The 15,099-nt window shown below is 43.1% G+C and overlaps 1 protein-coding gene across 8 annotated transcripts in view; it reads left to right on the forward strand.

Moving 5' to 3' along the window:
* The window catches only part of TRIT1 (tRNA isopentenyltransferase 1), a 38,718-nt gene extending 25,677 nt beyond the window's left edge, over window positions 1–13,041 (forward strand). For 2 of the 8 annotated variants that reach the window (XM_036446918.2, XM_036446924.2), the window contains 8 exons: window positions 810–955; window positions 2,958–3,100; window positions 5,297–5,408; window positions 5,780–5,892; window positions 6,146–6,223; window positions 9,449–9,558; window positions 9,874–9,991; window positions 12,243–13,041. In XM_036446918.2, the coding sequence (XP_036302811.1) occupies window positions 810–955; window positions 2,958–3,100; window positions 5,297–5,408; window positions 5,780–5,892; window positions 6,146–6,223; window positions 9,449–9,558; window positions 9,874–9,991; window positions 12,243–12,412 (990 nt within the window). In that variant the 3' untranslated portion in view covers window positions 12,413–13,041. Of the gene's footprint in view, window positions 1–809; window positions 956–2,957; window positions 3,101–5,296; window positions 5,409–5,779; window positions 5,893–6,145; window positions 6,224–9,448; window positions 9,559–9,873; window positions 9,992–11,244; window positions 11,282–11,871; window positions 11,922–12,242 lie in introns of all 8 variants that reach the window. The other 6 variants (XM_045584804.1, XM_045584805.1, XM_045584806.1 and 3 more) reach the window with 5 other exon arrangements.
* The last annotated feature ends 2,058 nt before the right edge of the window (window positions 13,042–15,099 follow it).

The following is a 15,099-nucleotide window of genomic DNA, read 5'->3' on the forward strand; positions in this document are numbered from 1 at the left end:
TATTTCTTACACTCAGCAACTGTAATTTTCCAACTTAATATTCTGAATCGAATGCCACCTCCATATGTGAAGTGTGCTCCCCCAGGCAGGCCTAAGGGCAGGGGCTGTGTGTGGGAAAAATGCTTCTCTGTGGATTAATTAGCATCTCCATATAGTTAGCAGCGCACTAGTCTGATTCAGCATTTCCTGGCTGTAACATCTCTGTGACAGGGAGATATCCAATACTAACCTTCCTTACAGAGATGCTATTGCGCAGTGTGGGACTTCGCAAACTATGTGCTGGCCATTAGGATCTACTCTGATCACACTGACTGAGAACACGACTCCTGGATGTCTTCATATAGACATGTTAGCCTGGTACCCATTTGTATTCTTTTTTTTTTTTTTTTTAAATATATTTTATTGATTTTTTACAGAGAGGAAGGGAGAGAGATAGAGAGCTAGAAACGTCGATGAGAGAAACATCGACCATCCTGCCTCTTGCACACCCTCTACCGGGGATGTGCCCGCAACCAATGTATATGCCCTTGACTGGAATCGAACCTGGGACCTTTCAGTCCGCAGACCAACGCTCTACCACTGAGTCAAACCGGTTTCGACTCCCTTCCTCTTTTATTTGTCGTGGCCTCCCAGCACTACCATGATGTATTGGGATTTTCTGTTTATGATCTATCTCTGACTGAATGGCAAGACCTTCTGAATCATCTCTATTCTGTATTCCTAACATTTAGCCGTGTGCCTGGTAATACACTGTCTCCGTGCTCATTGAATTCTTGAGTTAAATTTACTTCTAACCTTTCACTTAATAGCCCCAGGAGATGGGCACTGAGAAAGAGGTTGACCGGAAAGTAGAGCTTGAAAAGGAGGATGGCCATGTACTTCACAAACGCCTAAGCCAGGTGGACCCAGAAATGGCTGCGAAGCTGCATCCACACGACAAGCGCAAAGTGGCCAGGTGAGAAAGCCCGGGCCCGCTGACCCCTGAGTCCGTTTAGAGCTGGAGGAGAGGGAGTTCTTCACTGTGCCTGGGTGATGAGAGAGAGGTTGGATGATAGTATTTAGTGGAGATTGATGTGTTACTGCTTAGAAGGTTAGGAGGCCCTGAGTTACTGCCGCAGACCAACTCCCTCAATAAATGGTTGTACCCTCCTTTGTTGTTGCATTTAAAATGCATATACAATATAGTTTTTCCCTTGGGCCTATGTAATCTTGCCTCATTTTCTGTTTGATCTTTGCTTGTATAACAGTTTTCATATAAGTTTTCCTGGCATGCAGTAGGTTTACATTGTGACTTGGGTTTCATAATTGATTGTGCAATGCTGAGTTCTGCCCCAACAGCTTTCCCAGTGGGAGGTAGATGTTATAAACTGTCTCATAGATCAGCTCACCTTTACACAGGAAGATCTTCTTGAAGGGAAGAGAGAAGTGGTGCATGAACTTAAGAAGGTCATGTTTTCTTAGGTTGTTTAGAAATTGCAGCCTCATGTGTTGGCTGTATTTTTCTGTGTTGGGAGTATCTGACAGAGTAGAAGACCTAATGGAGTATCTACTATGTGGATGGTTATAGAGATCAAATATAGTAACATTGATGGGGATTATGAAGTGTTCCATTCAAATGAATGTTCTAAATCATGTTACTGAATTCTTTTTTCATTATTGTCTCCCACCCTACCTAGAAACCTTTTAGAATTGTTTTTCCTAATTATGCCCCCTTCCTTCTTCACACCAATGAAATTTTAATCCTGGAGAATAATGGGATTTTTTTGGTATGGCTGACCTTTGGAGGGACACACACCTTATAGTAGATAAGGGTTGTTTTTGCTTCCTTAAGGGCAATATCACCTTGGTGATAATGCATAGTCTAGATAAATGAAGGTTATGTTTTCTAGTATCCAAACATTTTATTTAAACATTTTAATAAAAATATTTTAAAAAAATTTTTGAAAACTCAGGAACATTATGATGAGCATTCGTTTTTATATTGTTTTATGATATGATTCCAGAGCTTGGTCCATATTATCCTCTCCTTTTACCAAGTAGTTCTCTCTTAGCACCTCTCCTCATTTTCTACTTCTAAACTAGTAATGAGTTGAGAACTGTGTCTTCATAAGAGTCAATCGAGTCTAAGTAAGAGCTCCAGAGTCTTTCTTTACAGAGGATTGGAGGACTTTGTCATCTTTCTTTTAGTTTGAGCCTGTAGTCTAACCTCCAGAAAAGGAAGATGTTGTCACTGTACGTTTTTTTCTCATAGGTCCTCTTTGGATGACCGGTGATGTGAAATAACAAGGGGTCTTTACTCTTGTGCTAGGGTTTCAGGAAGTAGAATTGGGTCAGGAAGGAAAAGATCCCTTTCACACTGATAAATTACAATCACCCAGAGTGGTAGAGTATAGAATTGGGAGTTAAATTACCTAGTGCTGTGTGACCTAACAGATACCGACAGAGTATATGGTGGCTTAAGAGTAGTATGTGAGTTCTTTTTTCATTGGTCTTTGTGCTAGTAGAATATTGAATTAGTCAGAATTTTAGACATATTTAAATAGAAAGTTGATGAGCTGGCTATACAACATACTTTTCTACTGTGGGAAAGGCATTCTAGCGAGACTAGACTTGTTGGCTTGTAACAAAGTGTCCCAAACAAGTTCTTTTACTGCTTACCTGAAAGGAAGTCCCATTCTGTCTGTGTAGAAGAAACCTGTTGTTTCCGAATCTGTTAACTGATTTCAGAAAAATTGGTATGTGTTTAAAGGAATAGTTTTATTTCTTACTTTACCTGAAGTTTTCTTAGGCCCCCTTTCTGAATAGCTATAGAGTCATAGTAACCTGGACTTTCATGTCTTCATGGGCTTATGCAGTGAAAGTGAGAATGAGATGTTTTATAATAAACACCCTCCTTGAGAATTAATATTTCCTATGACTTTTACCCCCTTCTTCCCTTCCACCCCCAAATAACTTAGGAGTTTGCAAGTGTTTGAAGAGACGGGAATCCCTCACAGTGAATTTCTTCGTCGTCAACATGCAGAGGAAGGTGGTGGTCCCCTTGGAGGCCCTCTGAAGTTCCCTAACCCTTGCATCCTCTGGCTTCATGCTAACCAGACAGGTAAAAGCCCTTTGATGCCCTAGAGTTCATTCGAGTTAAATCTTGTAATAATATATTACTATATGTAACATGCTTACAACCATGAGTGGCTCATAATAAACACAAAATAAGTATTAGTTATTAATTTTCCTTTCATTTACTATTATTTGTTGACTTAGTAAGGCACAGTGCCATTCTCCTAAGTGTCTATCTGAAAAGGGAGTAAGGGCAGCCCTGACACTAGGGTGGGATAAGATGGGGTGAGTGGGGTGGAACAGAGATTCTATCCAGGGAAGATCCAAAGGAGAAAGCTAAAGAGAAGGGAGGCTCCTGTGGAAGAGGTTGAAGTGTTAAGTATTCTGAATGGTACTTGGATTTCAGAGATGAATATGAGACACAGTGCCTGCTCTTAGTCTGGTGGGCGACAAATAATGAGATAGATACTACATTGTGACAAATGTTGGCTAGAAAGTGATGGGTGTTCTGTGCGGGGAGTCAGGGACCAATCTGTACAGGTAACCTATGAGCTAGGTCTGGAAAGGTGAAATCGTTTTGAGAATAGGCAGTATAGTGTGGTTATTGAGAGCCGGACTGTTTGGGATTTAAACTCCTGACCCATCATCTTCTAGCTATGCGAGTTTTAAGGCAAGTTACTTTCCCTTCTGTGCTCCCCATTTTCTCTCCTGCAAAATGGAGATAATGTTTCAGCACATATCTCACCGCTTCGTTGAGGATTAGTTTAGTTAATAATATAAAGCACTGAGAATGTGCTTGACACATCTAGAGTCCTCAATAAATGCAAACTTTTTAGGAAGACAGAAACATGGGTTAGTGCCATTGCAGGCAATGAAATAGTGGCAGAGGGGTAGAAGAGCATGACTAAATGGTGAAAATTTGTTATTAATTTTAGTTATAAGTTTATAGAAAAAGATAGTGTTTTCATAATGGAAAAAGTTTTAAAGGGATTTTTAAAAATTGATTTTTAGAGAGAGTGAAAAGGAGAGTGAAATGTTAATTCGAGAGTGAAACCTTGATGCGACAGTGAAATATCCATGGGCTGCCTCCTGCACTCCCTCTGCGGGGGATCAAGCTTGTATCCTCTATCATGTGCCCTGATTGGGAATTGAATCTTTTGGTGCATAGGACAACACCCAACCAACTGAGCCACACTGACTAGGGCCATAATTAAGTTTTTGTAAATAAAAATGTCCTGTAATTTAGCATAATGTAATAGTATCTGATTTATAATAAAGTTGTATTTGACCACTGCATCTGAGTGATTATGACCTCTCACTCTTCGTTCAATTGTTCAGGATACACCAAGGATGACTTTGGACTAAAGTTCCTTTTTCTTTTGAAGGAGTCATCTGAGAATTCTTAAAATGAGAAATAACACAAAATTAGAATTACAAATATAATAGAAAAAAGTAAGAAGGGTAAACCAGGGGGTTCTTAGCTGCCTCTAAAATAAACAATAGACGCACATTCCATTTGAGAATAAAATATTTGTGGATAGAGTGTCAGCCTGTGGACCAGAGGGTCTGGGTTTGATTCGGTCAAGGGCATGCACCTCAGTTGCAGGCTCCTCCTCCCTGGCCCTGGCCAGGGCATATGCAGGAGGCATCCAATTCATGTGTTTCTCTCACATGGATATTTCTGTCTTTCCCTCTCTCTCCCATTCTCTCAAAATCTATGGGAAAATATCCTCAGGTGAGGATTTAAATAAATAATAAATAAAATAAAAAATACTTGTTCTCCCTAAAAGGAGCAATTGTTTGCTTTCTCTTTATATAATAATAAGATGTGTGCTTCATTCTGGCTGTTTTCATTGGAGTTGCAGAGTCTTAGTGTGACTAAATGTCATATGAATTATTATATAACTAGAGGCCCGATGCACAAAATTCATGCAAGAGTAGGCCTTCCTTCCCCTAGCTGCTGGCACTGGCATCCCTCTGGCGCTGGGACCTGGGCTTCCCTCCAGCCGCTGGCGGGCACCTGGACCTGGGATTCCCTCCCAGCCCTGGCTTGGTCCCGAAGGCTGCCTGGAAGACGTCTGGTCTAATTAGCATATTAGCCTTTTATTATTAGAGATCTTTGCATTTGAACCCTTTCTTCCTTTTGAACAAATTTTCTTCTTTGTGCAGCATGCCCATTCATGTAAGTGTATGGTCACACACCTACAGCAGGCTTACCGGTGATGGGTTAATTTGGTTCAAGTTCTAGATGAGCGCTTGGATAAAAGGGTGGATGACATGCTTGCTGCTGGGCTCTTGGATGAACTAAGAGATTTTCACAGACGCTATAATCAGAAGAAAGTTGAAGAAAATAGGTGAGGATTTGACTTATTATTTTAACCCACTCTTCATCCCTTGCTTATGGTCAAAAGACTACAAACATAATACTGGCTTTGGATCTTCTTGTTTGTTAGCCTTTGTCCTTGGCAAGGCCTGTTGGAGGAGGTTTGGTGTCCTTGTTCCAGTTGCAGTTTTCTAATCTGCCAGGCATTCTCAGGAGTTAATTTTCAAGGGAAGTAACCTGGCAGCTGGTGGGGGTGGTGGAGGAAGGAGTTCAGAGAGGAAATAACTGCTCAAGATCTCAGTTTCCTCATCTGAGGGATGGAATGGCTCAGCTCGATCATCTCCAAGGCCCCTGCTAGTGCTCAGGTGCAGTGGCTCCTCTGCTGACCTCTCCTGTTCCCAGCCAGGACTACCAACACGGTATCTTCCAGTCAATTGGCTTCAAGGAATTTCACGAGTACCTGACCACTGAGGGAAAATGCACGCCCGAGACTGGTCACCAGCTCCTAAAGAAAGGTGTGGATTTCTCCATCTCTCCCACCGTGGGCATCCTGGGTGACGGAGTTCCCCACTGGTGTGGTCTGAGAGAGCGCTAAGGCCTCAAAAAAAGAGTCCCAAATGGCCGGCAGCTCAGAATTAAGATTTTTGTCGACCAAGAGTCCACTAGTGCGCTGCTGTGGCTAATTTTCTCTTAGGCTGGGCGGGATGGGCCTTTCTTTGGCAGGGTGAAAAGTACTTAGAGGTCCTTATGTCTACTTTGATCTTTCAGGTATTGAGGCCCTGAAACAAGTGACTAAGAGATATGCCCGGAAGCAAAACCGATGGATTAAAAATCGCTTTTTGAGCAGTAAGTCTTACGTTTTTCCTTATCCCCTGGGTATGTGTTCAATAGAGTATAGATTCCCTCAGCTCACCCAGAAAATGAACTTCAGTTTCTGGACCTGTATTAAGATTGGAGACATGACCTGGGTAGGTGTCTGTTGCATAATTGATTGTTCAGGGATATTTTCTTTTTGTTTTTTCTTTTTTTAATATATTTTATTGGCTTCTTTACAGAGTGGAAGGGAGAGGGATAGAGAGCTAGAAACATCGATGAGAGAGAAACATTGATCAGCTGCCTCCTGCACACCCCCTACTGGGGATGTGCCCGCAACCAAGGTACATGCACTTAATCGGAATCGAACCTGGGACCTTTCAGTCCACAGGCCGATGTTCTATCCACTGAGCCAAACCGGTTTTGGCCAGGGATATTTTCTTGTGATGTCTCAGAAAACAAGTCTTTCCAATAAGAAGTCTGCCCTGTGCCTTGAACACATGCATGCTGGCTGCAAACTGGGAAGAGCAAAATAGCAACATCTTAGCAGAGTTGGTGCTCAGGGTTGATTTAAGCTTCTAATTTTGAAGAGCAATCAAATTTCTGTAGTAAGCCTTTCCTAATTAGCATGGTTTTTGGGCCAGATGAGCAGTATAAAAAGACAAAATATTCAACAGAGTGTTTTGTGTTCAGATATGTGGTGCTTCAAACTGTTTCACCTTTAATTTTAGTTAGCACTTCTTATTATTATTTTTTTTAATATATATTTTATTGATTTTACACAGAGGAATTGAGAGGGACAGAGAGTTAGAAACGTCGATGAGAGAGAAACATCGACCAGCTGCGTGCCTGCAACCAAGGTACATGCCCCTGACCGGAATCGAACCCGGGACCTTTCAGTCCGCAGGCCGACGCTCTATCCACTGAGCCAAACCGGTCCCGGCATTAGTTAGCACTTTTTAAAAATAAAACTTTCTTGTTGAAAGTATTATAGATATTCCCCTTTCCCCCCCGCCCCCCCCATAAACCCCCTATAACCTGTACCCGCCCCCTAGGTGGCACTTTCTTGTTGTTAATACTCACCCCAGGATATTTTTTTCATTAATTTTTTTGGAGAGAGTGGAAGGGAGGGAGATGAGCGGGGAGGGGAGAGATAGAAACATCCATAAAAGAGAAACACATGACTGGTTGCCTCCCACCTGCTCCCTGACTGGGGCCCAGGGTTGAGCCTGCAACCCAGGTATGTGCCCTTGACTGGAAATTGAACCTGTGATGTTCAACCACTGAATATACATGGGCCAGGGCTGTATAGCACTTTTAAGGAAAAGGAAAGGAAAATCTCATTCATTTGATACTTGGTACTAAATTTGGTGCTATACATACATTATTCTGCCTTCCAGGTATTATTTTATTTTTGCAAGTAAGGAAATGGAAGTTCTGACAGGTTAAATAACTTGCTAGGAATCCCCTAGCTATTAAGCAGTAGAGTATTGAATGCAGGCCTGATTTTGAAGTCCATGCTCTGCTTTCCACCAGTCTTCTTGTTTCCTATAGTTATAACTTTAGCTGGACAGCATTTGTATTGGCCTTGGGTAAGAAATTGTGTGCGTATTAAGATACTAGAGGCCCGGTGCACGAAATTTGTACATGGGCAGGGTCCTCCCTAGGCCTGGCTGGTGATCAGGGCCAGGGCCTTCCTTTGTTCTTCACTACCCCCTGGTGGTCAGCGCATGTCATAATGAGCAATTGAACTCGCGGTCTCTTGTTCAAACTGAGGGGACACTTTGCATGTTAGCTACATATAGATAGATAGATAGATAGATAGATAGATAGATAGATATTAAGTGAAACCCCAATTTCATCTTGTGGGCATTTTTAAAATATGCTTCTGAATCACCCGTTTACCTTTTCCTTTGGCTTTCAGTTACAGATAAGGGCAGCGAGGCCGCCCACCCTGCTCCTCGGTGCCTCTGAACATAAGCACCTGGATTGGTGGTGCTGACCACCAGATTGCTGGAGTTCTCCCTCCCAGCTCTCACCCTCTGACAGCGCTCTCCATTGTTGTTCTGGTGCCAAGAGGCTCTTGACACTTTCTTCTACTCACCCTGCTTTCTTTGCATGTCCTGTGAGATAGAGGAAGCCTGAGTCAGCTGAAATGGAGGTTCACTACTATGAATTTCTAATGCAGCTTCTCTTCTCCCCAGGGCTACAATTAGTCTGTAACAAAAGATTTTTTTTTTTTTTTTTTAATGATTTGGAGCTTCCTTCTGTGGTAAAGCCACAATAACACACACACACACACACACACACACCCCCATCTCCAAGTCAGGAGGAGCTGATGGCACAGTGCATCATATGCCCGTTCCTCATTCATGCATATGCCCACACAGTCCTGGCGCTAGTGTGAAAGGCACAGCTGCCCTGCAAATCAGGAGCTGTGTGTGATTGGCCAGGGCTGGTCTGCTGGGATCTGGTTCTGGCAAGAATCCAGGGGGACTTCCCCACCCCAGCTTGGCCTTGGACTCAAGCCAGGAATAGCAGCTGGGAGCCGAGAACTTGTTGAAAGGTGCTTAGACGGGGCACAGAAGCCCAACAAAGGACTCAGAGGGAAAGGAAAATAGAGAGTGGCCTGGAAACAGGTGCAGAGCTTGGCCAAGGCCAGGTGTGCTGTGGATGCCGCCTGCGCCCTCCCGGTCTCACCTTTCCGTGTGGTGGCAGGTGCGGCCCAGTCCATTTTAAGAAGAATCTTATTTGTGGTTGGCACAATCAAAAGGCTAGCACCTGCCTGCCGTTGGCATCCTGAGGACTTTGATGTTTTTGTCCATGGGGCAGTGCTCTTTGCCGTTAGGCAACTGACTTAACGGAGCTGTGGAAGGCAATTCAGTGTATCCTCAGACTGGGGAGCCTACCAGCAGAGACACCAAACACAGTTGGCTCAGACGGATGAAATGCCTATAGCTGTATTCTTGGCTACCTCCAGTCTCATCTCCACGCAGAAGTACTTCAGGCTACTAGCTATTCCCTCTCGTGGTGCGCTATCTTCACATCATAGCCCACACAGTGGTTTTCAGAGCTGTTACTCCATATTGTTTTTCTTTCTGATTTGGAAGATCCCACCCTCGAGACTCTGTATATAGCTAGACTTGTTGGCTGCAGACCGGTCAACCTTCTAAGTCTTTGTTGAATTGAAGTCCTGGAAGCAGAACAGATGAGGTCTTGGGGGGCTGACCTCTCACAGCTTTTCTTTGTCATCTTTAGGACCTGGTCCCAGTGTCCCCCCAATATATGGCTTAGAAGTATCTGATATCTCGAAGTGGGAGGAGTCTGTTCTTGAACCTGCTTTTGAAATTGTGCAAAGTTTCATCCAGGTGATTATTAATCATGGTAGTGCCTGTTGTCTGGTTTTCAGACAGCTTTCCTTAGTTTATACCTTTGTTGGGAATCCAGCCTTCCTTTCCGTGGAATAGAGCAGAAGGGCTGGCTGCTTTTAGATCCGGGAGGCTGTGTTTCTACCTTCACATTCAGAAAGGTTGTTGCTAAAGTCTGTTCACAGCCCACCTGCTCTCTGGGATGAGAAAAAAGAATCTTGGGACTATCCTACTATCCTTAATATCAGAGAATGATATCCAACTCTCTTTGAATTGAATGCTTCTCTGCCACCCCTACCCCCTTTGTTATTTCAGGGCCGGAAGCCTGGTGCTGATCCAGTAAAGATGCCATCCGGTAAAACTGAGAATAAGAGGAGTTCTCACATGTGTGACCTCTGTGGTCGAATCATCATTGGGGACCGTGAATGGGCAGGTAGAGTCTGGGGAATCTGTAAGGGGGTGTCCACACTGCCTTCATGAAATTCAACGTCTTTGCTAGGTTGAAGGCTAGAGTCTGTGGATGTGTAAAGGGAGGGCCAGATTCCTCTGAGAGCCTGTACTCACATTTCATGGCTATCTTCCCAAATTGGACAGTTATCTCTGTATTCTGAGTTTCAAAGGAAGATCATATGCCCTTGGCTAGAGTAGATAATTTATACCGAAGGGTCTACAGTTAACTTTCCAGAGTCCTTTGATTTTTGTGGACCTGCCCTATAAGAGTTCCTTGGCCTTTCATATGCAGACCTCAGTGGGATGGGGTAGGATTTTAAGGGAGGCCAGTAATCACCCAAACAAGCAGAAATGGCTGGAAAGGAGCGGGAAGTGCAGTTACTCTTTCTGAGTACATTCTTCAGAAGTGGTGTCTCTTCAGTAATTTTTAAGGTAATGTTGAAATGGTGGTGGTTGTTAAAACTGATGAAAAGTGTTAAGGGGAACTTAACATTCAACCTAGCACAGTGTGACAGCAGGGCCATCAGTCAGGTAAAAGAAGGTGGTTCTGGGCAATGTCTCCTTGATAAGGTACTTCTGGCCAACCAGGGATCGGCCCTGTGTGAAGGCTCCGCTCTGTTTTAGAGCCTCGATCTGCCTCTGCCAGAGTCACACTGCACTCCCTCAGAGTTCTGTAGTCACCCGTCAGATCCCAAAGGGCCTCGGCCTCCAAGCCGTGAATTTGTGTCACATTTAGAAACTTGTTGAAGGCTCACTCCTTTCATGCACAGCCGGACTACCTGATGCCTGGAACCCTTCTGTTCAGAGGACTGCTTTGCATGGGATTCTTACAGAAGTTGGTTTTTCTCCCCATACCAACCAGTAGAATGATTGAGTCTATTAACTGGTAACTCTGGCAAAATGAACTCCATTGTTAGACTGGGGACGGCTGTGACTGCCCAAGCAGCAGCAGAAGCCTCGATTGTCATTGGTTTATAATGATGAAAGGAGCAGAGAGAGAGAGTGTCTGATTGTTTTTTCTAGAGGAAACTTAGTGGTTCGATTTGTCCAGTGTCCTTCAGGGGTGGCCCTAGAGAAGCATCATTTGTGAGCCTTTGTGAGCTTGGCCTGTATAAGCTCCTCTATAGTGCCATCTGTCAGGTCCCTGCCCCTGCCTCCTGCTGCCAGGGAGAGCCAATCCAGTGTCCCTCCCACTCCTCCCCCCCCCCCCCCCCTTTTTTTTTTTTTTTGCCTTAGCCTCTAGCTAGAGAACAAAGCTGACTTTTCCTCCCAAGTAAACTTTTCTTTGACTTCTAACCTCTACCTTGTTTATTTTTGCTTCTAACCCTTTAAAAATGATTATTTAAATATGTAGAAATAGAATTTAATCTGTTGGGGTTTTTTTTAGGTGTTTTCCAAATAAGAATTTATTGAAAAGAACAGGCTAGTGAAAAGGAGCTTGTGTGAGTTAGTCAGAGGGTGGGAGCTGTCTGGAGTGAGAGGTCAGAAATTGCTGTCAGGCAGCAGTAGCTTGACTGCTTCTGTGGACCCTCAGAGGGATGTCAGAGGAGGTTTCTTGTTATCTGCCCGGAGCATTGTGTGTCTGCATAATGTGAGCCTTGTGGGTCAGTCACTCAGATGGCTTATCTGGCCCGGGCAGAGGGAGGGCAGTGCCGGAAGGCAGCCTGCAGAGCAGGGAAGCAGCAGGAAGGGCATTTCGGTGCCACAGGCCAGTGGCAGGCAGGTCAGCTGTCCTGTAATACAGACAAGGGTTTGAATTTTTAACTTTTTAGTCATGTGAGTAGAAATGTATCTGTGACTGGGGAGCCCTATACCAAAAAAGAGAGTTGAGTCCTGATTCTGGAAAATTTGGCCCCTTTGTAGAACTATAGGTAAGCTGAGGAGCTCACCTGCTGTGTGGTCTTGGACAAAATGTAAGGCCTCTGTGAACTCGTTTCCTCTTGTATAAAATGAGCTGCGTAGTACTGTCTGCAAGGTTTTGGGGAGGATTAGTGATGTAAAGCACCTAGCAGGGTGCGTGTGACCCATGGTAGCTTGCTCTAGTTTGCTAGCTCACTGGCCATGTAACTTATTCTTCCTTTAAAATTGCTAAGCAGCTATACCAATACATGTGTTGTTCTTGTTATGATTAAACAGAAGGGTTGCATAGCTAATTTTATATGCTGCTAGGATTGATTCTAGAAAAGCCTAATTAGTTTTTTTGTATTTTTTGTTGTTGTGTTGTTTTATTTTAGCACATATGAAATCCAAATCCCACTTACACCAACTGAAGAAAAGAAGACGGTTGGACTCGGATGCCTCCAGCACCATAGGAAGTCAGAGTATTTCCCCAGACCGTGACAAAGAGCTTGAAGAGGACAGATCCGTAGGACGGAATGATGAAGACCTGAAGTCCAGTGTTTAAGGGACATGTCCAGCGGCCTTGGCAAAAGTGGCGGGATCTAGTTCCAGAGGGAGGGTTATGTCTGCACCCCAGTCTGGGCGGAGGAGCGCTGTGCAGAAAGTTCCCGCCATTTTCCTTCATTCAGGGGTGTGGTTTTAAAGTCATGGGAACAGCAGGTCTTGTCAGCTCCTGTGTGGCTGATGTGTCTGACAATGTGAGTTCGGGAAGGGATTTTCTCTTTTAACCTTAAAGGTTCTGTTTTTAAAAGAGGCACAGATTGCACTTTTTCATACTTGAGGAGATCTTTTTGGTGATGAATACCAGGATTCACTATATCCCTTCAAAAAGGAGTTTTATGTCCCTGACTTTGGCTAAAAATATCGATAACTTCCAGACACTTTTATGGATGACCGAAGGATCATGCACCCCACAAATTGGAGTTCTGGATTTGAGTGGATGGCAAGAGAGGACTGCCCCCAGGTAGATGGTTAGGTGAACCAAACCAGTTCTTGGAATTCCTTAGAGGAGAGAATCAGACCAAGGTGGCTGTGACATGGGGTTTGAAAAACTAAAGACATCGGCATTTATTGTGTGACAATTACTGTGACTACTGTCTCTATTGAGTTTGGAATCTACATTTTACCTATTTTTTAAAAAGTATATTTTATTGATTTTGTACAGAGATGAAGGGAGAGGGATAGAGAGTTACAAACATTGATGAGAGAGAGTCATCGATCAGCTGCCTCTTGCACACCCCCCATTGGAGATGTTCCTGCAACCAAAGTACATGCCCTTAACCGGAATCGAACCTGGGACCCGTTAGTTCCCAAGCCGACGCTCTGTCCATTGAGCCAAACCCGTTTCGGCACATTTTATCTATTTTTTGTTTGTTTCTAAGGAATCTACATTTTTTTTTAAATTTTTTAAATATATTTTACAGAGAGGAAGGGAGAGGGACAGAGAGTTAGAAACATTGATCGGCTGCCTGCAACCAAGGTACATGCCCTTGACTGGAATCGAACCTGGGACCCTTCAGTCCGCAGGCCAATGCTCTATCCACTAGCCAAACCAATTAGGGTGGAATCTACATTTTAAATAAAAAGTTGGAAAGAGCTTTTTTTAGTCCTTAAAAAGAGATATATGTCTATATCTAGTTTATATACATATGATTTGTTATCAACAGATAGCTTTTTCTCAAATTTGGTATTCTTCATGTAATTATACTATCCATTTTATTAGAGATATAAGTTATCTCCAGTTGAAGCTCTCTTTTTTGGAATGACCTGAGCTGCCAACAATGTTACGTACATAAATGTATGCATATAACATAAAGTTAAGCATTTTTAAGTTGATATTAATTACATTCTTAGTGTTGTGCAACCACCACCACTGTTTCCAAAACATTTTCATCACCCTAAGCAGAAACTCTGTACCTATTAAGCAATAACTCTTTTCTCAAGTAATATTTTATTTGTTCAGAGCCTACTATATGAGAGCCCCTGAACTAGGCAAAAGGGAATACAGACATAAAATGAGGTGATCCTTGCCCTAGCTGGTGTGGATCAATGGAGAGAGCATCACTTGCGGACTGAAGGGTCTCGGGTTTGATTCCAGTGAAGGGCACGTGCCCAGATTGCAGGCTCGATCCCCAGTGTGGGCAGTGCAGGAGGCAGCCGATCAATGATTTTTCTCTATCTCTTCCCCCTCTCTCCTTTCCTCTCTTAAGTCAATAAAAATATATTTTTAAAAATATATTTTTTTAGGCAGTGAGTTGAGGAGCCGGGCCAAAATATATATATATATATATATATATATATATATATATATATATATATATATATATATATAATTTTTATTTTATTTTTTAAATGAGGCGATTCTTGCTTTCAGGAAGGTTATAAATATTGTGTATATACACAGACAACCAACCTAAATAAGAAAATACCAAAGGCTCTATGAACAGTGGAGGATTTCATTTCTGAGGGAGGGCAAGGGGTTGGGGAAGACAGCACTTCCAGGGGTCCTCAAACTTTTTAAAGTGGGGACCAGATCACAGTCCCTCAGAAAGCTGGAGGGCCGGACTATATGAACTACTAATTCCTACTGTAACACCTCGGCTGCGCTCACTGCCCAAAGAACCTGGCGGCCGGATCAGACTCCTCTGCGGGCCGCATGTGGCCCGCGGGCCGCAGTTTGAAGACGCCTGTCTAGACCTTAAAAAGCAACTCCGGGTAAATGGATTGTTAGCTGTGCATATGAGGAGAGGGTGAGGTAAAAGAATTATCAAACTTGATTGAGCTTTTAGTGCTAAATTCCATAGCTTCACTCCTTAGTTTTTCTTCGAATATTTTAAAGTTTTTTTTTTACCAGACTTTTTTTTTTTTTACAAAAAATCAGAAATTAAAATGATATAAAGACTTTCATTGAGAAATTTTACTCCCACCTCCTTGCCCTTTTGCCCCCATAGATAATCACTTACTAATTTCTTACATATCTCAAGAATTTTTAAGCAAAACCAAATACAAATATGTATATATTTTTTCTCTTACCCCAAAGATGCCATATAGTACATACTATGTTCATCTGTCACCTTATCTATTGGCAGTACCTATGTATACATGGATTTCTCCTGCCACCTGTCAATTCTCCTGTTTTTGGCCCTGACCACCACCCTAGGGTCCCCCAGTGTACTCACCATTGTATACTGA

This window comes from Pipistrellus kuhlii, unplaced genomic scaffold, assembly GCF_014108245.1.
Source record: "Pipistrellus kuhlii isolate mPipKuh1 unplaced genomic scaffold, mPipKuh1.p scaffold_m20_p_2, whole genome shotgun sequence".
Lineage (NCBI taxonomy): Eukaryota > Metazoa > Chordata > Mammalia > Chiroptera > Vespertilionidae > Pipistrellus > Pipistrellus kuhlii.